Below are 27182 nucleotides of genomic sequence, written 5' to 3' on the forward strand. Positions count from 1 at the left end.
CACACCCTCTCCTCGGCCTCCGAATGCCTCATCGAAACTATTTCTGCTGAATATCTGTAAATGGATTCCGAAGTTTTCTGCTTCCAGGTGGAAGTGAGGATTTTGTGGGGACGCAACTTTTGTGCGCAAAAACACTCCTGCACGTTCCTCGCCTGATCCTTTGACCTAAAAACGTCCATGCAGGGTGGGACTGACGATCCTAAGGGAATGACCTCAGGCCCCTTGGAACTGGTGCCGGTGACCTCATGTGACCAGGAGACGCCCGGGATGGGGACACAGTGCGACTGATGTCATGGGTCCTCGTTCCCCTGCTGTTGGCCCTATAGATTGCATTGGAGATGTTGTTTTCGAGATGCAAGGTCCGGTATTGACCCTGGAGAGCTAAACGCGGTCCTGAAACGTTTGGAATGAGCATGGGTGCCAGAGAGGGGGTCTGGATGGGTAGCCAGTTCAGCTACTGGAAAATCACGGGGGGTGTAGCCAGGTGTGCTGTGGGGCTGTAGCTGACAGGCCTGTGTGTCGATGGGGTATTGAACAGCGTTTGTGACCTCGCCATTCTGGACACGTCGTCATAGCAGCACTGTCCCATGGTCTTCCTATGTGGCTGGATCGCACAACCCCTGTGTGTATCTACCCACTCACTGGCCACTGGCTGGTTCTCAGTGTCGGGTCTCTGCTCTCAGCTACAGCTGTCCAGCTGCCTGTTCTGCCCGAGAGAGACATTTGGCTCTGAAAGCCATCTGTATTTTTACCAAACTGATTTTGCTTTAGAACACAGTCAGATCTGGCGTGAGAATGTCGTCTCTGCTCCAAAGACCTGTGTTTAGGCAGACCTCTTACCTTGTGTTAAAATGCTTTTCACGTCTCTCGTTGACCTGTCACGACCGAATCAGTGTTCATCAGTTTCTCAGTTTGTTTGTCTTTTCTCATTGCCTCATTTGGTCCCATCAACCACACTAGACAGATTCATTATTTTGGATGGGAGGGGGGGGGGCTGTCCCCTCCTTCACAGTCTCTGCCAGAATCATCTACACCACTAGTAGTTAACCCTCTGGCATCGGCGATCTGACAGGAATTTCGCCAAACCGTTTACATGGTTTGTGCCATATAAACATTTTAAAAACACGCTCAGAAACCTTGGACAGTCTACTTTTCAAATATATATGGGTCCAAACTAAATAACTTACAGCTTCGTGATATGAATAAAAAGAACAAGAGTGACTGACTTAAGCGTCTTCGTCTCGAAGCAGCTCTGATCGCCCTCCCACTTGCAAATCGCACTATTCGCATGATAATAACATGATAATCCGACAGTTGGAACTGGGTAAAGAAATATATGAATTTGCCCATTGTGACTCGGTTTGAAAGTCATTGAAGCGTTGCATAAAGCGTTCGCTTGAACATAAAATCAGTCCCTCTTTCTGTGTGTCTTACAAAGGATATTCTGGATGGCTGAACGCTGCCCCCCCTCACATATAAAGCCGTGAGGGTGTGAGGACTGTCAGGCAAGTGCATGGTGGTCATGTGACTCAGTTCTGCTGTCTCAGCCTCCTATCGTGGTGCGATGTGCAGTTTTCTCAGGCCCAAACAGGTGTGGAAACTGGGTCACCTGACTCGAGTATCCCGTTATTCTGCAGTACTCCTCAGCTCTGGCCGCCATCCGCCCCCTTATTGGACAGCCGCTTCCCTCCAGCCGATTGGCTGTGTGTGTTGGGCCGTTTCACAATTACCGATATTGCTGTGAGTTACACCAGAGTTTACTGTACGCCTGTGACTTATTTTATTGAGGTCAGTTTCTCCCAGATTACTTACAGTATTTCTGTGTTTTTCCCTCCATTTCTAGCTAATCTCATGGGGTATTTCTTTCAGCAAAGCGGCTTTCTCTGCAGGACCCGCCCCCCTCCCAGTAGCCGTGTGGATTAATGCAGACCAAAGCCCCGGATGTTTGCACTTGGTAGCGTTTAAGGTGCACCGACGTATCCAGTAGCTGGATGAGGCTTTCGGAGGTTTTCAGCCGAGTCTTTACAGCAGGGTTGGACCTGTAAAAACAAACAGAGACATAAATAAATAGAAAGGCAGAGTTTGCACTGGGCTCGGCCTGCTAATCCCCTGATCCCCAGCTTCTTACACGAGGCAGTGGGTAAATGCCAGCGGCGCCCCCGGACCCTCTGGTTCTGCTTTTTTGCACGGCACTGGGAAAAGGGCCGCGGAGCCCAGTCCTTCCGCGAGGCAGGAAGTCAATTTCCATGACGGCTGGTACACAGTCGGCCTCGGCACATTCTTTCGGTCGCATCGATTTCGCGACATCGGACTTCATTTTCAAGAAGTTTATGAGAAGAAACCCTTAGAGACGTATTGATTTTATCGTCTTTGCGGAGTCAATATACGAGAGAGCACTGGTGCTTTTACTCCTGCGTTACGCGCTGGTTTCTGAGGTTGTGGGGGGTGGAATTTGCGCTGGACTTGGCAGGAGTTGCAGCAGCCTGCTGGAAGCCAGCGTGACCAGGCATTTTGTTCTCTGATAACACCCAGGACTCGGCAGCACGGTTGTGCACCTTCCCCGCGGCCCCCCTCACACAAAGGCCTCACTGGCTATGAGAGCTGGAAATGCCTCTTTCTTCATTTCTCCATGGCAGGAATACGGTTTTCAAAGTCTCAAGCCAGCTGGCTTTGGGCACAAATATTTCTAGCTTTAAGCCTGGCTGTGTGGAAAATTCCTCATGGCTTTTGGACAGATCAGTCTCCTCCCCTCCGTCCCTCTGCAGTCTGACCACTCAGAACCACTTCTGAGTCGGCAGGTAAAGTGCATCTTCACCTCACTTTGGCCACAGGAGCTGTATGAGAAGTGGAGTGTGAACTTTCTAATTTCACACAAACCGCTCCAGACACATTGATTTTGTACCACAGACGTCCCAAGGCTTGGGTGACTGTATGCATTGGTTCTTTTAAATTAAAATGTTATTTTTGTTACTATTTTAGGGGCTATTGCATTTGAGAACATTGCACGTGTATAATTGAATTTTTGTTTTTTATGTTTTTTTTTGTGTTCAGATCATTTTTAATTTATTGCTATCATGCACTGTTGAGAATTGCCTCCTTTTTTCCTCTGTTTCTCAAATATTAATGCTAATTTATTTTATTGGCACAGGACCCAGACTGATAAAGCTCATCAGTTAAAGGGTGGCCCATTAACAGGACAATAGGAGTCACATAAATCGCATGTAGGGAACATACCGTGTTTTCAATGAGAGCACAATGAAACAATCGCGGATAGTAACACTGTGTCCCACAATGGATTGTTTTCCCTGCAATGAAACTTTCCTTTGACCTGCCCTGCTCTGTCTCACAGAGCTCAGGTGACCACCTGATCCATGTCAGAGAGGACACTTTCAGTTAGGACAGGGTTTGTAGACTATCACTTAAATTAAAAAGACCTCGATTTCACTTAAGCACTGAGTTCTTGCTGTGTGCTGATTGGTCAGTCTGCTATAATCATGCGTCACTAATGTAAACGTGAAACAGCTGGATGAGTCTTTCAATCAAGCAAACAAACCAGTAAAAGTACAAGACGAACCAAACAATTTAGCCGAGCATGGGAGCCTTTGAGTTTTAAAGTAGTTTGTAAAACCTGAAGCAGCTCACAGTGTCCTGGCATGGATTCGGCGGTCACCCTTCATAGAGCATAGGACTAACTGGCATTTTTTCCGTATCACATGGGGGTTATTTTAATGACCTTTTTGTACCTGTAGGAGGATCATCAGAAAGCAAGGCCAAAAATATCAGGTGTTGTTGTGGTTAATCTGCGACGAGTTTACACCCCATCCTGGGTTATTCCCTGCCTTGTGCCCATAGCATCTGGGATAGGTTCCAGACCCCCACGACCCTGCACAAGACAAGTGGGTATGAAAGATGGATGGATGGATGGATGGATGGAGTTCTGGTTTCTATGGCTCTCTCATTCTTTCACAGATGCTGTTGACAGGCTAAGATATGGGGTGATGTTGGAATGAGTGCATTCTAGGTTCAGCGTGCCACTGAAGAGATGTGATAATATATGTTTGCCTGCCAATCCCTGGGGGGGTGTGGGGGTATTATTACCAGGGCCACTGCTATGTACACCTGTCAGCAGGTTCCTGTCACGCGTCCCTGTGCTCGTGGCAATATGACCGCAGCTCATTATAAGCTATCACATTGCTTGCCCCGCTGGATGTATTCGGCACAAATCGAAGCAGTTTGAGTTAATATCAGCTGTGCCGTTTTCCTTCGTCTCCATGCGATATTTATGAGCTCGTACTCGGAAGCACTGATAGATCCGTTTGATGCCCATCTCTGAGTAAGAGACAGGAAGAGATCGATTTCCCCGCTTTGATTACGAATCGTGTGGATTCCGGTGGTGATGCGCTGCTCCTGCATCACCGTCCACTGGTCCGTTCATGTTCCCGCTGCTGTTTTTCGCAGACAAACATCCCGTTCCTGCAGAACGTGCTGAGCAATGACCAGTTTCTCCACGGCACAGTGGACACCCAGTTCATCGACGAGAACCAGGAACTGTTCAACCTGAAACCCGTGCAGAACCGGGCCCAGAAGCTGCTGCACTACCTGGGTCAGTGAAGCGTCTCGCTCGCTCCGGACTGCCCGCTAAGGCGGCTGGCTAATGCACCCCGCTGACTGCGTGTTTCCTTCTCAGGTCACGTGATGGTGAACGGCCCCACCACCCCCATTCCGGTGAAGGCCAAGCCGTCCTCCGTGGATCCTGTCGTCCCACCTGTTCCTCTGGGTAATCAGGAAGAGCTGGACCCCGCAGTGCTCACTTAAATAGCTCATAATATAAGCAACAGCCCCAATTCAACAAAACCAATAGAAGGAATAGGTTATTTTTTTTTGCATCTTTTTGAAATTGATGTTGTTAAAATTCCTTTTTTTTGTAGATGTACCCACAAATTCTTTTTAAGTTTGATATTGTTTGCCATATTTTCTCACAAATTATCTTCACAAATGGCAAATATAAATGCATGTACATTTACACATTCTCTCTGGGATACCCTGATCCTGCAGTCTGCATTAGCACCAGCAACACACGTAGACACACACACACATTTGTGTTATTGTAATTTTTCATAACATTTGCTGATTTTTATATCCTTGTGGAGACCAGAAAAATGGCCATACAAGGTAAATAGTAACAGGTTTTTATCACATTGTGGGGACATTGGGTCTCCACAGTATAATAATTACAAAAACATACACACACGCACACCATCAGGTACATACATACAAAAGACTGTTTCCAACAACAGTACTACTGTGAACAGCACAAGCTAAACCCACTAAATTCATAATCACAGTGGCAGGAAGATGCATAGAGCACAACCCGCATTAAAAATTACTGAGATTGAAAATGAGGCCTTTTTAAAAGGGAGAAAGGGAGACGACACATTAACTTCTATATTAACTAAAATTCATACACAGCGCATATTTAATATTCAATATATATGTATACACAGTGTGCATTGAGATTATTTATGTTCCTATTAATAAAGCAATTCGTTGAAATGAAGATGTGACCCCCCCCTGCACACACACACACACATATTGAAACACAACCCCAAAAAGAATGATGAGATCTATGCATGAGCTTAAGACGCACCTGAATCCCTGTAATGAGATTTGGTGGAGGGTGGGCGGGGGAGGTGCCTATATCCCTTTCTCATATGATAGAGGGATTCAGAGGAGGTACAGCTGAGCCTTGCCTTATCACTCTGTTGTAGGCCAGGCTGTTGGGTTGGGGTGCTGGCAGGAGGAGGTGTGCTGTGCTCACTCTTATCCAGCTATTACAGTGGTTTATATACCCTGTAAGCAATTTCATTCACTTTGGATAACGCTGGTTGCTAAGTAGCTAATTTAGTGGTATATAAGAAATTTAGCAGTTACGTCATTAGCATGAAGCTGCAAGATGCTAGGCTTTGATAGCAATGAGATATGTAGCAGTGATGGTGGAAGCCAGATAGCGCTAAATAATGTGCTACATCACAGTACATGTGTGTGTGTGCGTCACCTGTCTGGGGACAGCTGAGAAAGCGTGGCCATCAACATAATACAAAATTACACAAAGTTTCTGATCAATATTCCTGTGTTTCTCAGTTTGGTTATTTTGTAAATTTGGGCTGTTAATTGTATTAAAAGAGCCAAGGGGAAAAGTATATGTATGTACGTGCGTGTGTGTGTGTGTGTGCGTGTGTGTGTGTGTGTGTGTGTGTGTGTCCCGATGTTGTGAAGGGTGTTGACCGAAAACACTGCACCATGGGAAAACAGAATTTCTTTAAAATCAATTCTCTCTTGAATGTCTTTCAACTGAAGAAACATTTTGAACATGTATTTTTGCTGATGCTGGTGTTTATTCTGCTTGTACTGGTTTATTTTGTCCCTTTTTATACTGTATTTTTACAATTTAGTCTGCATTGACGAAAAATTGGTGACAGAGTCTTTCGTTTGTTTTCCTTTTACCCTTTTTAATGTAAGTTCTTGTCTCCTCCTTGTAGTGCTCTGTTTGTGTGTATGTGTGTGTGTTTGTGTGTGTGTTTGTGTGTGTGTGTGTGCGTGCTCACGCACACGTCGTAGGCTGTATATACTCAATTCACAACTTTATAAATTGTCCTTGGAGTACAGTTTAATGTGTTTGCCAGTAAACAGTATTTATGACCACTGACGTATGAGAGAAGTTTGGTTTTCTTAAATTATTTTGGGACATTAAACCCCTTTTTAGAATGTCCTTGTAAATGTAGGGTATCTGTGTGTGCCTGGGTGTGTGTTTGCGCATGTGTGTGTGTGTGTGTGTGTACTGTGAAGTAACTGTATTCTGGTCTGCAGGCGAGCCACCTCTCGGCTTCCGGGATGTTCTCCTGCGGGAGGGTCCTGAGGGCTTCGCACGGGCAGTGCGGGCCCATCAGGGTCTGCTCCTCATGGACACCACCTTCCGCGACGCCCACCAGTCGCTGCTGGCCACACGCGTGCGGACCCATGACCTCAAGAAGATCGCACCCTTCGTCGCCCACAACTTCAGCAACCTTTTCAGTGTGGAGAACTGGGGTGGTGAGTGGCCCCCGTAGCCCGCTTCCCCCCGGTCCTGCGTTAGAGGGCTCCCTCCTCTCTCCCCATGTTTCCACACTCACACCTTCAGACTGGCCCGCGGGGCACCACTGAGGTCGAGTGCAGTTGCGGTTACATTGCAGTTAGCCAGCCCTCGTCGGACTCTCTGACAGGGCCCCGCTGTGCCTCTCCATTAAAAGGGCACCACTGAAAAAAATGTTCCTCAGTCCCGTAGCCATCTGGAAGCAACAGAGAGGTCAAAGTGTGTTCTGGTTCAGGAGTGTCATGTGAGATCTCACAGGCATGGTGCGTTCTCTTTCCTGTGAAGATGGGTGTTCCTCAATACCAAGAATGCAAAGACTGTACTTGTGCTCTTGGCAAGAACGGTCTTGCTAACTTACTTCCCAAAAACGAACTTTGGCTGCAGTGAATCATGGGATTGGTCTCGTTCGGAGAGGATGCAACCCATGTATCCTGCATATTTGGGGCGTGGCAGCGACGACAGCCTGGGATTTTTACCATCCTCTGTACTTCTGTTCTTCAGTGTTAGAACTGGTCTTCAGCAAAGGAAGATGACAAAAATCAGGTACACAGGTACGGTTAGGTACGCATATTGAGAAACACCCAATATCTCTGCGAATAGGAAGCCCTTCCATGCCCTCGGCATCCCCAGCCCCAACAAAATGCATTTTCTTTGTTTGGGGCTCCCTAAATTCAGGGGGGCAATATGTTTTCCTCTCCGGTGGCCCCATCACCGGGCTGGCTGGCAGGGTAGGGCAGTCATTTTGATGAACAGTGCCTCCTCCCCTTTCTGACCCAGCTTCCTGTTCGGCTTGCAGGTGCCACCTTTGACGTGGCCATGCGCTTCCTGTCGGAGTGCCCATGGCGTCGGCTGCAGGAATTGCGGGCGCTGATGCCCAACGTGCCCTTCCAGATGCTGCTGCGGGGCGCCAACGCCGTGGGCTACACCAACTATCCCGACAACGCCGTCTACAAGTCAGTGGCACGATGGGCTGGGGCACCACTACAGCTATTGGGCCCCATGAAAACATATCATATTGGGCCCCCAATCCAGACCAATTATATTCCAGATTTTTAAGACCTCATGTCACTTGAGGGCCCTTGGAATCATCCTAACTCCCCCCTTTATGGCATCCCTACAGTCAACTTGTAATTTGTACACCATTTAGAACATTGACAGTAATATAAATGTGGCCTGCCTCATCTCCCTCCACTTCTCTTTTCTTCTTTTCTCTTCATACATTCTTCTCTCTCTTCCATCATCCCCATCAATGGCCTCCCCACCTGTTGACCACCTGCCCACGTTCCTCCGCTGCCCCAGGTTCTGCGAGGTGGCCAAGGAGAACGGCATGGACATCTTCAGGGTTTTCGACTCCCTCAACTACCTGCCCAACATGATCCTGGGCATGGAGGCGGCCGGGGCGGCGGGGGGCGTGGTGGAGGCGGCCATCTCCTACACGGGCGACGTGTCAGACCCCATGCGGCAGAAGTACTCGCTGGAGTACTACCTGAAGCTGGCGGACGAGCTGGTCAAGGCCGGGACACACATCCTGTCCATTAAGGTATGAGAGGGAGGTCGGGATTATGGATGGATGGGTGGATGGGTGGATGGATGGATGGATGGGGAGTTTGCAGGCACAGTGATGGAGCGGCAGGAGCAGCAAACAGGTTTACTGATGAGGAGGAGGGAGCTGTATTTATGGGCTGGAGATAAATAACAGGCCAGCAGCTCCCAGTTACAGTTTCTCTATAAATTCCCTCTCGTTTTATCCTCTGTCCTCCCCCCTCCCGTCCTCTCGGCAGGACATGGCCGGGCTCCTGAAACCCGAGGCCAGCCGGCTGCTGATCGGCGCCCTGCGTGATCGCTTCCCCGAGCTGCCCATCCACGTGCACACACACGACACGGCGGGGGCGGGCGTGGCGGCCATGCTGGCGTGCGCCGAGTCCGGGGCAGACGTTGTGGACGTCGCCGTGGACTCCATGGCGGGGATGACGTCGCAGCCCAGCATGGGGGCCGTCGTGGCCTGCACCCAGGGCACCAATCTCCACACAGGTGACCCCCCCTCGCCCCTATCCGTTACCAAGGCATCAGGACAGTAAAGATAAAATAAAATCGCTCGCAGTGGAGTGAGTTCAGAAGTGTCTGTGAAAATTGTATTTGGAAATCAAATTTTTGTTTGCCCCTGACTGCAGAATTGGGTAATGACAATTGATTTGGGGAATGGGGTGAAGCACAATGTATAATCATATGGTAAAAAAACACGTGTTGAAAAATGTGCTCAGTATCGAAGCTCACTCACGGTTAATATATATTACAGGTTTGCTTTGTGCTTTATCCCTGAAAGGCTCTCGCAGTGATCGCCGTCTGCGCATGAAACACCATTCCGCGGCATTTCCGCGGCTCTCACCACACAGATTGCAGCACACCTCCGAACCACTTCAGTGCAAATTTGATTCCAAAGCAGTCATTAACATCATTTTCCATAGCCCTGATTGGAAGCAGCTTCAGTTTGACACGGATTTCCTGGGAGAGCCGTGCTTGGAGGAAATGACTGGTTTAAAGCTTTAAAATGGATCTTGTGACAGGACCTGTTGAATCGCGTGGGTTTGGACCGGCTCCGAGCATGTGGAATGCAGCTCCCTCTGACCGGCTAACGGTAGCATTAGCCGCTGCTGGCGCCTTCCGTCTCTGTGTGGTGCTGAAGCTTATTGGATTTCATGATGGAGGCTGTCACATTGCATCACTGGCCTCAAGTTCATGCCTTTAAATATAAACACTGGCTCCACAGTCCTGCCTTCTGCTTTGCTGAGAATGGTTCAAATCCCCCAGCGGTGATCGGTAATGATGGTGCATCCAGATTCTGGCGTGAAGTAACAGGGGTTCACAGGATACGCTGAAATTCAGCCACTCTGCTCAGTAATCTTTCCCCGAAGGCTTGCCTTGTCTCTGATTCCTTCTTTCTTTGAGGTTTTCTTTGTGGTGCTTTCCCATGCCCAGGTCAGTGCTACTCCACATAGCTGTGTACCTAAGGAGAGCCAGGTCCTTAATGGGCAGCAGTGCATGATGGGTATCCGTATAGGAACCAGCCTGACTGCACTAATACATTAAGGTACAAAGAGCTCATAAAAGTGTTAATTTCTGCTGTTACTCATAGTATAAAGCAATTCTCACTCGTTGCTGTATATCCAATAGAACACATCCTAGAGGACTTGAGATATGCTGTTTATTATACAACTTATTACAAAATATTATACACTCATGATGAACTCCTACGCAGTGACCCAGTGGCCGTGCAAAGCATAAATAACTAGGTGGTACCTTGAATTGCCGCTTGTCTGTCTCCTCCAGCACACACACATACACCCACTCCTCCACCCAGCCTGTCTCTCTTAGCACGCTGTGCGTGCCGAGCCCAGATTGAAGTAACATCAGTGTTTCTGCTTTGCTTTCCCCCCGCCGTTGTCATGGTGGGGGTGCGGGGTGCAGTGCGTCCCCTCCCATTCGCGGCACAACACAGACATCGATTCGATCAAATTCGAATTCGGTTTTTGATCACTCCATTATAAACGCACGTGCGCGTATGCAAGTCCTGTGGACTCACGTCCGTGTCGCGTTGTCCTCTGCGGCCGAAACGCGGCATGCCGAGACTGACGACGGCGGCCCATCATCTGCAGAGACGCCGCGATTACCCATAAGTCACCGTGCTGCAATGGCTTCATGTTAGTAGTTTGCCTGTGTGTAAGTTTTCGGCTTTGTTTTTGGTGACGTCGGGCCGCCGCTTGTCAGGTAAATTGACTTGTCGGGGAGCTGTCAGTTTATCCCGCTGAACAGCTGTAGCTGACCACGCCTGCCTCTCGTCGGATGGCACCATCTCTCATTAAGCCTGTCTGTATTGTATTCATTATCTGTTTATTGTGTGCTGCCCCCCCCCCCCACGCCTCATCATTGCCCATTCAGCCGGCAGACAGGTCTCCCTTTATTCATTTCCCGTCTCTTTCTCTGCTCCTTCTTCTCCCCTCTCCAGCTCCCCCACCCCTTCTTCAGTTCTCCTATCACTCTCTTCCGTCTCTGTGCCGTGCGTCTCCAGCCGCCTGACAGACCAGACCGTGTTCTCTGCTTACGGCTGCTATCAACGCCGTAATTTTATATCTGCCACTTCCTCTCTGCATTTTCATCCTTTCATGTCTTATTTTAACTTCCTTCTCTGTGCCTTTCTTCACCAGCTCCATGCCCTGGCCATTTTATCTCGGCGTGCCGTTAACGGTTAAAGGCAGCAGAATCTCGCTCTGGATTCCAGCTGCCAGCTGTACCCGGTCTGGGTTTATTAAAACGCAGGCAGGTCAGAACGATTCGATCCGGACCGCTCTGTCCCGCAGCCGGGCGGGTGATCGGGCTGGTGCTGGCTCTGCGTCCCCTCCAGCTCAGAGCGTGGCATGTGACCGGCCCTGACAGCTCTGTCTGGACGGTTAATCGGTGGCATGACTGAGCGCCAGGCCAATAAAGGATGCCTTCTTATCGGGGGGGTTGGCAGGCGGGGGTCAGCCTGGAGCTGCTTGCGTCTCTCTGTGTCTTTGTGTATTTATATATTCGTGTGTTTTGCTATGTTCATGCAACACCTGAAAGGAAGATGTTAGGGTGACGACAGCTGTAGCATTTAGCTGCTCATACTGAGGGTTAAATAGATTACACTCTGACACAGAGCATCCCTTTGAGTGACGCGTCCCTGGAAGGGATCCAGCGCCGAATTTCATTGGACCACGTGATCCTCTGATTACACTCCCTGCAGCAGCTCTGTTAAACCGTCCTGCTCGTCCTCGCAACAGACTCCGTCTACGTGCTAGGTCTACCTTGACCGTGCCTGTTGGTCCCTCATTAGCGGTTCTGCCTCTATGCCAGGCTTCCAGTAGGACCAGAGACTGGGGCACCGCCCCGGGTTCAGCTGGCTTAAAAATGGAACTCAACTGGTTGATTTTGTGAGCAAGTTGGTCTATTGCTGTGTACATGCTAAGTTTGAATCTCACAAAATTATATTTTAGCAAAATAACCACTCTTTTATAAGCTGGCCCATACTTAATATTGTATTATTACGTAATAGAAACAATACTTAAAAGTATAATACTTAAAAGTTAAAATACTTAATAGTGTATTACTAGTACTGTAAGGAGCAGTTACTTAGAGCTTTTCACCCATTAAATTTCCTTTGCACTTTTGAAGCACCGTTAAGCATTGGGAATAAAAATAAGGGAGAGAACAGTGTGTGGCTGAGTGAGTTTGGAAACTATGCCTCTAATCAGAAGGTCATCAGTTCAAATCTTAGTGTTGGCAGCTTGATTTCACCATTGGGCCTTTGAGCAAGACCCTTAACTTTTAATTGCTCTATGAACTGTCTGAAGTCACTTTTCATTTTGTGTCACTTGGAATAAAGGCATTTGCGATATAAATTGTAATTGCACAAAATATGACAGCGTTTCTCAAACAAGTCCTTTGGAACCTCCAGACAGTCTACATTTTTTGCTCCCTCCTATCTCCCAACCAATCAACAACAGAGAATACCTGGTACAAGTATGATTCGATTGGATGGGAGCTGAGAGGGAGCAAAAATGCGGAATGTCTGGGGGAGTCCCCAAGGACTGGGTTGAAAAACATTAACAAAGAAACTCACCCCCCGAACCTTCCCAAATGGCAGGCATTTCCCTGGAGAAGGTCTTTGACTACAGCGAGTACTGGGAGGTGGCCCGCGGCCTGTACGCCCCCTTCGATTGCACGGCCACCATGAAGTCAGGCAACGCCGACGTCTACGAGAACGAGATCCCCGGCGGCCAGTACACCAACCTGCACTTCCAGGCCCACAGCATGGGGCTGGGCCACAAGTTCAAGGAGGTGAAGAAGGCCTACGTGGAGGCCAACAAGCTGCTGGGTGACCTCATCAAGGTAGGAGGCTCCCTGCCCGTGCCAGACACGGCACACTGCAGATGTAGGTCTGTCGGTCGCCAAGCCAGAGGCTCTTCAAACGCTCGAATTAATAGACAGGGCCAGAGCCAGCGCTGAGCCCCCGATGCAGGTCATAGCTTCGAATCTGGCTGAATTTCTACCTGTGTGGTGCTTTCACCTCCATTTGTACCCACTGTGTGTGGTGACCCTTCCGGAATGTTCCCTACCCTGCGCCCCATGCCTTCTCACTGGATGAGCAGCTTTTAGAGACAGAGAGGTTGGTTGACAGACTGCTAGACAATAATGAGCGATAGTCATACTTGCTAGGGATCGGCCAGATGTCCTGCACTGCTTATATCTGACAACATTTCTTTTTCAGCTTTTTCCCGAAGTCTAGAAATGATTCCATCACACCCTCGAATAGGCCTGTGAAACCTTGACATGCACAGCACTTATCACACACATGCCGCTGTGTCTCTCTGCGCCCTGCTCTCTTCCCCTGTCCTCCCCATCTCTCACTCCATCTCTCTTTAATCTCTCTCTCTTCTAATCTCTCTCAGTCACTCTGCCTTCAACTCATCTTATGTCTCACAATGTGCTAAAATGTTTTAAAGCCCTGTTTCCCAATCCAGCCCTCGGGGAGCCACAGACGGTCCACATTTTTGCTCCCTCCCTGTTCCGTGCCAGACAGTCCACATTGTTGTTTGAGAGCTGGGAGGAAGCAAAAATGTGGACCGTCTGTGGCTCCCCAAGGACCGGATTGGGAGTTGCAAAGGTGCATCAGAATAACTTCTCTGGCTGATTGTCTCCTAGCCTTTTTGGCCTAGAGTCTGTAAGTAAAACACATCAGCTCAACAAATCGGGCATTGGTTCAACAAATAAGTGGCATCTGCCTGTGTGGTTCTGCTTTGTTTACTCCATTTTGCCTGGAAGAATTAACTTACCCCTCCGTTCTGAATGCTACATAGTTAGAATTGTTGATAACAGGTGGACAGTATGTCAATGTAGTCAATGAGGCTGATCGATGTTAAATACAGATGTTCTGTCCCTTGGGTCTGATGCCATTGAGTCCAGTGCTGGTGCCAGGAAAATTGTGATGGACGGACCAGAGATTTTCATGGAGGGGCACGTGGGATGGTGACGTCTGTAGGGCTGGGCAATGTGGACCAAAGAACATATAACCATGGGTGATAGGTTCCAAGATCTACCTCGGATAACAAATGAATTTTTGTTTTGTTTAATACGTTTTTTGTACAGGGTTTATAGACTAATACAGGGTTTCCTTCCATGTTTGCAAAAACAACAATGCGCTACTAAGAATGCAGCTATAATTAAGTATAGACATTTTCATTATTGAAAACATAAGTCAAAATAAATGGGTCAAATGAAGCAGCCTTGTCTTATAACTCCACTATGCCTCCCAATTGTAGAAATAGTCAGTTTATGACATTGCTCTTAAAACAAAAGGTAACTATTTAAGAACAAAACAACTAAAATTAAAATTTAAATCCTATTTGGCAAATGGCTCTAAAATCTGAGGTCTGACAGCCATGGAAAGTTATGAAGTTATCGCTTATCAACCAAATAAAAGAAATATTGCAAATTATAATATTTTAGCCATTGAGCCTGTTATCGAGGTTTTAAAATGAAATGAACAAAGTACCAATGATTCTTGGCCTTTCCCCTCCGACAGCTTCCTCCTAACTGAATTGGTTTGATTTTAGCTGTGGATTCTGGGAATTTGTATAATGTCACGATCAACGCCCTCGACCACAACAGGAAGGAATGCTATTGGTTTCTATTAATTTTTTAACGATTGTGCCCTAATTTTAATGCACAATAAAAGTATACTAATGTAAAGGGTTTTGTATCATCCTATATGTCACTTATATATCAATATACCGTAAAAGCTTGATATATCGCCCAGCCTTGGCGAAACGTGTTTAATGTTGGGCTCTAGAAGGGCTGGATAAGCAGATGATCTGTAGCCAAATCCCGGAGAGAGATCAACAAGTTGGCTTATTTGTTTTAGGGGGAATGCCTTTATTAAAGAATTAAAGTGAAATAAAATAAAAGATGGTGTTTGTGTGTGTGTGTGTGTGTGTGTGTGTGTGTGTGTGTGTGTGTGTGTGTGTGTGTGTGTGTGTGTGTGTGTGTGTGTGTGTGTGTAAAAGGCATGACGTCTACCTTGTTTGGGTCACTACATTTTAGCCGTACACAAACTTCTTTTCAGCTATTTTGTTGTTTTCTATTAGATCTCTCCCTCTCTAGCTTTCTCTCTCTCTCTCTCGCTCTCTCTCTCTCCGTCCTTTTCTCAGTGTGATATTGCACAGTGCCTTCAGTAATGTCCCTTAGATTCCTTTGTGCTTTAATGACATCATGGGCAAATGCAATTATTGCCACAGCATTTACAAAATGCACCCTATGTAAAGCGACATTGTGTGAACAGATAATGGTGGTTTCATTACCTCACCTCTCAATTCACGCTGCTTTATACACATAAATGTCTGTATCATGATTTGCCTAATAATGGAAAGTCTTTTAATTTTTCTCTCTGTTTCCCAATGTGCTTCGTCCCTTATCTCAACCTTTTATCTCCCTAATTGTGCTTTTACTGTGTGATTACCCACAATCCCTTAGGCTGTTGTGCACTATACATAATCTGTTGTTTGTTTGCTCCCCCCCCCTCTCCCAAAAAAGGATGATAATTTTTCATCTGCATAGCTTTTAAAATTAGTGGCCCATAAAAAATGTACCTAAATGCTTTCTCTATTTTGATTTAACGGGAGTGGTTGCTTGTTTTCATTTCTTAGATAATGGTTACTGGTCCTGGTCCTAGTGGAGCTTCTGTGTATAGCGCCTGAATTCTTAATTACTGAGGCCTGATCGAGCACATAATTAAATTCCGCCCATAGCGTAACGTGTGCGCCCTCCCAGAGGTGCTTCAATTGGTGATGTTGTCTCTCCTTCCATTTTTTTTTTTTTGTTCCCTTTAAGTGGAGCCATTAATCTGTTAGTCAGTTAGTTAATCTATCGATTCCTTAAATATTATTACCCTTTGCTGATTTGCACACCTGTATCCTCATTGAATGGCGCAGGTTAACTAAATAGCTTTTACTCTTCACAAACAGGCAGTCCCTAGGTTGCAAACGAGATCCGTTTTTAAGTCATATTTTTAGGTAAGTCGGAAAAATAATAACACTGTACATTATAATTTAAAAAAATCCACACGGTACTGTACTGTACCTCGAGCTGACAAACTGCTGAAATTGTGCAACGTTTTCACCTCACAAAGTATTGCGTGTGTTCGTTATTACGAGCCATAGTATTTAAGCTGAATTTTTAATATACCAGGCTTTATGGCAGTCCATTTGTAAGTAGTCCGTAGGTTGGGGTGTTCTTAACCCGGGGATGCCTGTTCGTTGTAGCCATCAGGAAGGCCTAGAGGCCGAACAAATTTCGAGGTTGGAAAGCAGAGCTGACATGCGTGACCCCAGACCAAGACAGTAGCTTTATGATTACCTCCCCGATTCAGCTTTGGATTCTTCTACTCTTAGGGGGTCGTAGCTCTGAGTTTCGTTGGCTGCAGAATGTCCTGGTTTCCTCCCCTCCAGCGTCTGCTACTGATTGCTTTATTGATGTAATTAATTGGGTAGTAAGTCACATTAGAAGTAGAGCACTTGCTAATTAAAATGTATTCTGTAAGACCTGCAGGTTACAGAAGATCGACTTGGCCTTTCATAAACTGCCACGCTGCCCTGCTCTCTTGCTCCGTTCCCTGCTTTGTTGGAAGTAGCTGTCACAGTTCCGAGGCCCATAGCCCTGTAAACATCTGCCGTTGGGAGGGGATTTTAAGAGCTTCTGTATCTGCTCCCCCCATCCTGTGTGCCCTACAGGTGACACCATCCTCCAAGATCGTGGGGGACCTGGCCCAGTTCATGGTGCAAAACTCCCTCACACGAGAGGAGGTGGAGAAACGGGCGGATGAGCTGTCCTTCCCACTGTCGGTGGTGGAGTTTTTGCAGGGCTACATCGGCACCCCCTATGGTGGCTTCCCCGAGCCCTTCAGGTCCAAGGTAATCCATGTCACCCCCTTCACCATATCAGGCACGCTCAGTGTGGACTTTTTTCCTGTCAACTAAACCTAATCATTCAGAAAAATGTATCTTGTGTGTCCACACGCTGAATTTCCCCGTATGTCATGTGGATGGCTGTCGATGAGTGCTCTGTCAGGTGGTTTACGTCACACAGAGCTTCCATTATGGTTGTGAGCACTTCCGCCTCCCTTCTCTTCATTACTGGGCCTGACCGAAGGGTTTGTCCCTCACCTGGTAGGTAGTAGGTGCTGGTGGTCCTAGGATTGTTATGGATAATGCACATAGCCAATTATACATGACCTGTCAATATAGGCTATTAGTTTGGGAAACGTATTTCTGTGTTATATTGACTGAATTCTGTCCTAACAGAAGCTGCTTGACATTGGATGTAAATATCCGTTACATGTGTAATTGTAAAACGGTAATGCACACCCACAGGTCTTACATCGGCATATCTTAATCGCTACACCAAGCTTCCGTAATTGTTTATGCATAATTCATAATGTTATAAAATGTTAATTCAAGTATTGCACTTAATGCAAGTATAATATCTTTTCCATATGCATAGTTTATCTTTTATGCATCCTGTATGTACAGTGATTATCATTAATATACAGGGATGAGGTTAATTTTATCGTTTGTGAGTCCAACACGCCTCACCAGCTCTGTGTATCGGATGATGGACAAAAATGTTTCCTAACATGAATTTCACCTGCTGATATTCATTGGCACAACTGTTTTTGATCCCGCACTTGCCACAAGGAATTGTCAAGGCTGTCAGAAACTTAGAATTGGATAGACGATTAAGGAATATGCTCTCACTTAAAAAAACAAAAAACTCAAGAGAGTGACTTGACAGTGGACTTAATAATAAAGAATAATTCTAATCCACTCTGGTGATGTGGAATTTCTGAGGTAGAATAGCAGAGGTGGCTCCACAGGGGGTGCTGTAGAGCAGTGTTTCTCAACCAGGTCCTCGGGCTGGATTTCCAAAGACCGGGCTGAGAAACGCTGCTCTAGAGACTTTTTTGTTGCCATTTACCGGCGCCATTCAGACGCCCCTCTTCAATCTGTCGCTGCACTTGGAAATATGGGCTAAGTGGACCAATGTTACGATGTCAGGAAGGGTAAATTATTCCATTCCTACCACGACTGGAGAATTCCGAATATGTGCCACTGCTACCCTCACATTTATCAGCCCATTGAAAATCCAAATGACTATTAATTGGGGCAAATGATTCTTTTAACAGATACAATGCAACAGAACTCCCTCTTAACAAAGTACATTTGCCAGAAAAGTATAGTAGCAAATGGGATTTTCGGACATTAAAGGTTACTCTTTATGTTCCATTCATGAAGATTGTATTGATTCATAATAGACCTCAGCCTTTCTATTTTAGATTAACTTCTATGAAGTGAGTCCCAGTGACCATGGCTATTGGGTTACTGTTGATCCAGATAGCTCTCCAAACAGGCCTTATCTTTACTTTACTACAGTATTTATCTGTGTAATGTAATGGGCTCTCAGTCAACAGCAATGACTTTACCTCTAGTAAGGTGAAATGCACAGTGGAAGTAAGACTTCCTTGTAATTGTCCTGGAAAAAAAATAAACGCTAGATTAGTCCTCCCGTATCGGTAGGTGTCTAAGACCCGCCCCCGAGTAGCTGAAACCCTGGATAAGTGCGAACCAACTGCAAACCCCATATATAACGTAATTTTTTATGTGGGCTACTTACATATGGTAATTGATAAATTCCGCACAGTGAGACATTACCAACTTTGAATACTATACTTTATTATATAGTACTGTACAACTGTACTCCCTTGAGTGAATGGAATTTTGACGTTTTAGCTTAACGACAGAACGATAAAAAAACATCATGTATCAAGGGATGACGGAGCAAAGGAAATCATGCTTTTTCTACCCCTCAAAGGATGAAGGAACACTGGAAAAAAATATACTGTTACAGTTTTTAGCGTAGTAGTGTTTTCAGATAGTAGTAAACTACGGATAACTGAAACTGGGGGTGCAGGGGGACTCCACTGCATACTTCAACGTTCTAATAGACTCAAAGCTCCATTTCAGGGAATATGGGTGCACTAAGAAAAATCTGTATCCATGAAGAACTGGGTCTTCAGCTGAGTCTTTCAGCTCGGAAATTCTCGATACGGAAGAAAAAACCACATTAAAACTTTATTTAACTGCTCTGGCCTGTAGTATTACTCCTACAGCACTAATAGATCTTTCCCTGTAAGTGATTTATACACATCTGAAATGTGCATTGGCTGAACCGCAATAAGTAACCCAAGTGGCCTTTTCTGTTGCTAGAGCTAATCATTGAGAGACATGCAGCCCGTGTTCCTGGTTAAAGGGGTGATGATGGTCCCTCTTGGGAGATATGGGCTTCGGCCTAGCAGCCAGAGAGCCGCACTGGTTTATGGTGCAATGCAATCAAATTGCAGGTCATAGGATTCTGCTCGGACCTTCAGAATTCCGATTACTTCAAATGATATTAAATCAATAAACAGTGATTTAAAATATGTCTTTGCAAACACCGCAGACTGAATGATTTCCAACCTAATTTTGTATTTCTTTGCAGAGATAATTGCCCTGACAAAGATAAAGAGTAACAGCAGCCTTCTTAAGAATGTTGATGGCAATGGCCTGCTGTGTTTTTACATTTTATACACAATTGCAGACCTAATAGCTCTTTGAGCAAATGACGTATAGTATTTCCCTTGAAGGTAGAGAGGTAGCTTGAACTTGCCCCCCTCAGGTCAACCGTGAACATTCCATTACTGCCATCCACACGAAGATCACTTCTGCATCACACTTCAGCGATGGCTCGTGTAGATGTTCCAGATGTTGACATGGCTACAATCTGCCTGCTGGCCTGAGAGCGACTCATGGAGCTGCGAGAGTGTTAGTCCAGGATGGTGATTTATTAAAATGCTGTGAAAGTTATATGGCAACCGTTTGTCAGGCTCAATGTCTTATTGATTGGGCTATTTATAAGCCCAGTCCTTGGACATGCCTCTTGGTTTGTAGACAAAGGCGAGTCCGATTGTAGGGGTTCACTTAGTCAGTCTTATATGGTGACATCACCCTGAAGGCCTGAGGGGAACGGCATGGGTAAGGGCTCTTGTTTTCTAATCTGCCCGAATAGGAACAAACAAATGGCTTCCCCCAATGAAATTACATTCACTATATATAGATACCTGTGATTCATTCAATGGGGAAACTTCTGTGAAAAATCCATTAAAAGACAGACTTCTGAAGAATCGGAGGAGCAGGTGAAGGCCAAGGTTAGACCATGTCAAGTAGTCTTCATGTATTTATTTAAATAGCACAAAAAAAATTTAAAAGAAAAAAAAAACGTGCACTGAAGGGGAAGTTTTGGTGTGAGCAAGTCCCATGGCTGTCTGTATGTTTCACTGGCTGGTTGTTACGCACCACTGCTCATCCAGACCCTCATGTTTAAATGGGCTCTTTTGGATTTGGAGTTTTCTTAAAATACTGTCTCATCTGCCCTGTCAGCTCATATCAGTGGACTTTGATTTGCTATATAAATTGTTCCCATGATGTATCTGGACCTTAACAGGTTTTAATAATGTTCTTATATTCCACATTTTGCCAGTGCCTTAATTCTTAAACTGTGTATATTTGAGCCATATTTTTCTCGTTGGGCCAGTGTAGTTGCAAACACCCTGCCAGGATCCTGCCCCACTGGTATCCTTCTGCCCCCCATTGGCCAGGTACTGAAGTCCCTCCCGCGTGTCGAAGGCCGCCCCGGCACCTCTCTGCCACCTATGGATTTCGCCGCCCTAGAGAAGCAGCTGAAGGGGGCACATGGTGATGACATCACCCCAGAGGATGTGATGTCAGCAGCCATGTATCCTAAAGTCTTCCAGGAGTTCAAGGAGTTCACCTCCAACTTTGGCCCCGTGGACTGCCTCAACACTCGCCTCTTCCTGGACGGGCCTAAGATTGCTGAGGAGTTTGAGGTACCTCGCCTACCTTCTGTGACTCCGGTGTCTTTGTCGAATCTAAATGTTAATGTGTCATGTGCTTCATAACAATTTAAATGAATTATTCATTAGCCGCATCTATACAATTAATCAGAGCTCAGCAGCCACCTACCAACAGGCCGCAGATATTAGGATGATTGCATCTGTGCGATTAATCAGCGTTCACAGGGCGCTATTGGTTCCAGTTGGGTTATAGCCTTGTTTCACTGAGCCTCATTGCAAGAAGTTGAGTTGAGAAGATGGGCTTTTTATTTTTAACCCTGTCACCTTGACAATAGCTTAATTATGCACAGTAGTCTCCTTGAAATCTCATTCAGGAGAACAGCAGCATCCGATGACTTTTGATCCAGACATCATGCTGTCTACTTTCACTACTATTTACCGTCATTAATCCACGGTCTCCCCATCTCCCATGTCTGCTGGGACTACAGCTCCATCCGGGGACGGCGCCCCGTGTGCAGTCATACGCGGGTAGCCTGCCCATCCTTGTGTCAGTTTTTTTGTGCAGATATGAGGACAAAGCTGAGGAAGCCGCAAAGGACTGACCCCCTCTGCACACTGATTGAGCTTTTCCCAATCCCTGCCCCCCGCCGCGCCCCCCCCCCCCGCCTCAGGTGGAGCTGGAACGAGGGAAGACCCTTCACATCAAAGCCCTTGCGCTGGGGGATCTGAATAAGGCTGGTCAGAGGGAGGTGTTCTTCGAGCTCAACGGCCAACTGCGATCCGTCCTGGTCAAAGATGCCGTGGCCATGAAGGTACCGTTGCATGAGTCTGCAAACCGGTAACAACCAACCCCAACCCTAACCTTAGCGACGAGCTGACATCCACACATACGCAGCAGCCGTGGTGTTCAGCGTCTGTGACTTAAGGACCAATCTAAGTAGGAGCACCTTTAATGTGCATGTGAAAATGGTTTGATGGCCAGTCACTGCCATTTTAAATTGGTGTTTCTCAACCTTTCCAGCGCAGCCCACACATTCATCATCTGTCATGACGGTGGCCTCGGGGGACATTTTGATAATTCGATGATTTAATAATTCATGCAAAAATAAACTGTTGCGTGTCGGACTTTGAACTGCAAAAAATTATACCACAGAAGCAATGTCTCTTTAGCTTGTTTATCCACAATATCTCCAAAATAAAGGCTGTCGTACCTGCTGGGCTCTCATCTTGGTCACCAACATCTGAAGCTTCCACTGAGGAGAGCTTACGACTCAAGTCACATTACCAAAACAGCAGCATGCCTGCTCCGCCAACCCAAGCAACTGTCCATTCATAAAAGACTACCGATGATTGGTTATAATTGTGTTAGTTTCTGTGATGTGATAGGCTGATGTGTGCTATCGAGGATTGTACCTTATAAACAATAAGAAAGTTTCTCACTCCTTTTATCGCCTAGTCCTGTCCCGCCAGTAAATTTTGTCCACCACGGCTTGCATTCGTGTAGCAGCCTTTCACAGACCAAACTGCCACTGTTCCACAGCCCACGTTAGAAGCCCTGGGTTAAATCGAGCAATGTTCTAGCCTTGACCCGTGTACCCTATACCCCCAAAATCCCTGTAGACCAATTATTTGATACTCCTATCAGTACGTAGACCAACCCCATGTGGGCTATGACATGGGTGGACATGGTGACTTGCAACAATACAGTTAGAATTGTAATAAGATTCATAACAAGATGGTTTACACTGTTATATTGCCCCTGTCTGGTGTGCAAAAACTCAGGCAGCGAGTAGATGGAATACGGAGTGCAGACAGGTAATTTTGGTACAGCTTGGGCGGGGGGAATATCCCATACATTCTGCACCCTGCCGTACACGGTGGACTCCTCCAGAGCAGGAGAAGCTCAGCCTGCATTATCTCCAGGCTGTCGCCTCAAACAGGCACGGTGCAGTCGTGTAAGTAGGGTCCCCAGGCTGGCTAATTGATTGCACTGCTCTTGTTACCCGCTGAGCTGTCTGTCACTCTCGAGTCCCCCAGGCATCCGCTGGCCCTGTAGCGCAAATGGATCTGCTAGCGTTAGCGGCAGAAGTTAAGCCGACTTCACCGTTCACTCTGGTCCCCGGGGGGCTCTCTGTGGGAGTTTGTTTAGGGGTAGATTGATGATTCGTCTTAAAGTGGTTGTACATTGTTAATCTTATTAGTGCCACACGCACCGGCTGGCTTGTCGAGCGACTCTGGCGCTAAGGTTCACAGTTCTGCCCTCTCCCAGCAGCCACCAAAGCCTGGATAATACTTAATGCTCACTTTCACTATGGGGGTGCATGTCCTCACATGGCAGATGCTGCGTAAATGTATCCTTCCTTACTTTGTCCTTTTGGACAGTCTCGCCGTAATGTTGCAGGGCATAAAGTAGATTTTGACTGGTTGCAAATGTGTTTTTTTGTCTAGTATCATGGGAATCAATACTGGCTTATATCACAGCTCTGTTGAATTCTTGAATCTGATTGGTCAGAAGGGCATTGGTTAATTTTCTATGCCTGTACATACAATGCCAGCCAGGCGAATCACAGTTGCAAATCAATGATACTGTAATAATAATGTAGTTTACACTGTAAATGTTTTATGTAGGTGATGTTTTGTGCAGACTCAAGTTTTGTTCCCACCAACCAGTTGAGTATTCTGTGACTCTTTATACCGAACTGGTTGGTTGAAACAAAAACCTTGGTTTGGATTAATATTTACTGGACTTGAACGTTCCACCTCTGCACATCAGTACCCGATGTTGACACAATGGTGCTCACTGTTGCTCCAACCCCAGGAAATGCATTTCCACCCCAAGGCCCTGAAGGACGTGCGAGGCCAGGTGGGAGCTCCCATGCCGGGGAAGGTGGTGGAGGTGAAGGTGAAGGCTGGCCAAAAGGTGGAGAAGGGCCAACCACTCTGTGTGCTCAGCGCCATGAAGATGGAGACAGTGGTCAACTCTCCCCTCACTGGCACCATCGCCAAAATCTATGTGACGCCCGACAGCAGTCTGGAGGGTGATGACCTCATCTTAGAGATCACCGAGTAGGCTTGGAAGCAGCCAGTGGGCTGTAGATATAAAATTACTAGAAGTGCTTTCTGCCCATTCACTGTAATGGTTCTTATGTATGAGTTTTGGGTAATGGATGTGAAATATAAAATCTTAGTGTAAATTAAATTATATGTCTATATCTAAGACGGCCTATGTCTTTGTTCATGAGAAAATCTGATATGATTGTGGGACTTATGCAGCTATTTATAACAACTAAGCTATTCCCAGCATCTAACCAGACATTTAATGAGAACATGAACAATGAAAACAAATATGGCACAGAAAGTAGAACCCATCTAGAAATTTTGTATCTACGTCAAGGACGTGTGTGTGTGTGTGATATTATCAATACAGGTATCTATACTATATATGATATATGATTATATATTGTTACCCAAAGCAGAAATCTGATCTGCTGTTTCAAGGAAGGGAGGAGAGAAAAACAGAATTATTTTTCAGATGAATGACTTTAGTTTTTAAATTAATGAACAAATGAGGGTGCAATTAGCAGGGGCTAATGAGGGACGGGGTAAGATGTCTCGCAGCCTTTTATGCTGTGCCAGTTCTGTTGCGTCCTCACCATCCCCAGTCACCTTATTTCATGCGTATGTACAACAGAGTAGCCTGGGGCAGGTCTTTCATGTTGCTGTCCCTCTCGCCAGTGATTTGCGATGCTGAATTTGATGTTTTGGGGCCTGTTCTCTTTGCGACGGGGGGGAGAAAATTGCCATTCCGCCATTTGTGCCATGTGTCAGCGTGCGCCTGTGCCACTAATGATGGGCACCGCAAGCTGAGGACCTGCAGTGACGTTTTCGTCACATTACAGGAGATGAAAATGATCTTGTCGAGTCTAGATTATTAAACACTTTTTTTAGACAGCATCACATTGAGCATAAGTGCAGGGGCCCTCATGGAGCACAGATGAGTCTTGAATTCTTTAATAAAGCAATAAATGAATGCGATTATATTAAACTGAGATCAGATCAAAACTACATTACATCTGACCTAGCCATGGAATATCACTTGAATATTATCACTCTACTGTTATATTACCAGGACATCTTCTTTACAAATAATTCAAATTATGATTTAAATTTTTTTTTAAAGTGGGGGTTATTGGACAATCACTTGATTATTCCTGCTTATTGTCAAAGTTGCACGATTAATAGGCAGAAATTCCACAAAACGCAGGCTAACCCCCCCCCCATCACTGTTAAACTGTATTCCGGGTCTGTGTTTAGAAGTGTTTTAAACATTCTTTGCATCTGTTTATTAGATAGAATAAGTATTTGATTTGTTATGAAATGTTTTTTTTATTTTTTTTGTAAATTATTACCGATGGCTATTTTTACCAGTCGCTTTGTATAGCGGAAAACGCGTAACATGGGAGAGAAAATGATGCAAAGGTAATGTGCCGTTAAATGGCATTTCTGAGAAATGGCGAAGAGCACAGAGACACTGTCTCCTTACATCATCCCAGTGCAGAATGAAACAGACTGTAGCTGATCTGCAGCCATTCTGCTCTGTGAACTGGGCTCAGACTAATGCACAATAATGTGAAAATATTCCAGCCTCTGAAATGTTTTTTTTTTAAGGTAAATGCCTCACTGCTATAGCTTGTATGGGGTCAAGCGCTTGCGTAATATTTTGAGATGGTTCAGTGCCGAACGACAGCATGCAAACATGAGCTGAAGCTGCGTGGTCGAGGTTGAAAGGGTTCATTGGGTGAGGTTTGTTCAGGGAATCCTACAGAAACGTCCGGCACGTGCCTACAGTCACTTGTTGGTAATGGTGTCAGTCTTTAAACATGACAATGCTGATTCAGTTCATGAAAATGGAAGAAATCAAATCTGGCTTCTTCAGATCACATATGTGTCATGTGCAAAATTAGCCATGAAAACACTGAATTCTCAGTAAGTACAGTTATCTGTGAAACAAGAATCGATTTAAACCAAAAACAATAGTATAAAATCTGGATTATATATAAAAAATAATAGACTAGCAATGGTAGTGATTATCTTGGATTAATAAACTAATGAGTAGACTTAGAACCAAAATATCATATAGACCCATGTTCAGCCGTGTAGAGTTTCTTTATTATAGAAAGATTTTCTCCTTTCTGGTCGGTCCACATCCTGAATTGCTGTAGATGCAAGGCAATGCTAAGTACAATGCAGAAATAAAACACACTGTTTCCAGGGCAAACCTGGATTTAGAAATGTCCTTTCAGTGTAAGTCATAATGGGCAGAACAGATGTACCATATAACCAAAATCAGCAGCAACTTAATTTCTGTGAGCAGAGACAAGGACTTAAACACTTGTGAAGCTGTAGTCTCAGGTGCTAGGTGGTGTGTTTTTCACATGTGTGTGTGTGTGTGTGTGTGTGTGTGTGTGTGTGTGTGTGTGTGGAGCTGAGAAAATAGGTGATTATTCCAGTTTTATCCCAGTGCTCGTTAGTAGTGACTAGAAAAATGTCAAAAGTAATTATGAGAAAAAACCTGAATAATGACATAAATTGACATATTTACCGCAAACCATTTCAGTGGAGCGGGAAATGTGAAATGTGTTCTTTGGCAATTTCCTGAAACAGACTCAATTTCTTTGAAGCTGTACATCTGCAGATAGGAGCAGAGCAGATTTCAGACCATTCTTAATAGTGGTAGCATTATATTTCTATATTTGCTCTATAAGTGCTCGTGTTCAGTGTTAAATACATGTGTAAAAAAAATTTGACCGAGATAGGTATCACCTAAATGAGGTATTTTGAATGATGTGTATTCATTAAAGGTCAATGTTAGCTGTGTGATCGAAAACTTTACCATCGCTCTATTGTATTTCTTGTTCATGAAATCTGAATTTGTGAGTCTCTCCATCTGTTTTTTAAAACCAGTTTCTCGAGTGATTCAGTGCATTTTCTGTGTTTGGTTATTCACTCGGTTTTGTGAAATATGCAATATGAGACAATCAATAAGGAAAATAAAGGACAGGATGCAGATTG

At 45.6% G+C, this 27182-nt stretch overlaps 1 protein-coding gene across 4 annotated transcripts in view; it reads left to right on the top strand.

Annotated features, from left to right (window-relative positions):
* The window catches only part of LOC125750292 (pyruvate carboxylase, mitochondrial-like), a 112200-nt gene extending 85018 nt beyond the window's left edge, over positions 1-27182 (top strand). For all 4 annotated transcript variants that reach the window (XM_049027872.1, XM_049027873.1, XM_049027875.1 and 1 more), the window contains 11 exons: positions 4459-4603; positions 4688-4777; positions 6868-7089; positions 7926-8082; positions 8429-8669; positions 8911-9160; positions 12795-13039; positions 16936-17115; positions 20895-21143; positions 21782-21922; positions 23929-27182. In XM_049027872.1, the coding sequence (XP_048883829.1) occupies positions 4459-4603; positions 4688-4777; positions 6868-7089; positions 7926-8082; positions 8429-8669; positions 8911-9160; positions 12795-13039; positions 16936-17115; positions 20895-21143; positions 21782-21922; positions 23929-24180 (2172 nt within the window). In that variant the 3' untranslated portion in view covers positions 24181-27182. The remainder of the gene's footprint in view (positions 1-4458; positions 4604-4687; positions 4778-6867; positions 7090-7925; positions 8083-8428; positions 8670-8910; positions 9161-12794; positions 13040-16935; positions 17116-20894; positions 21144-21781; positions 21923-23928) is intronic.

This window comes from Brienomyrus brachyistius, chromosome 10 (assembly GCF_023856365.1).
Source record: "Brienomyrus brachyistius isolate T26 chromosome 10, BBRACH_0.4, whole genome shotgun sequence".
Lineage (NCBI taxonomy): Eukaryota > Metazoa > Chordata > Actinopteri > Osteoglossiformes > Mormyridae > Brienomyrus > Brienomyrus brachyistius.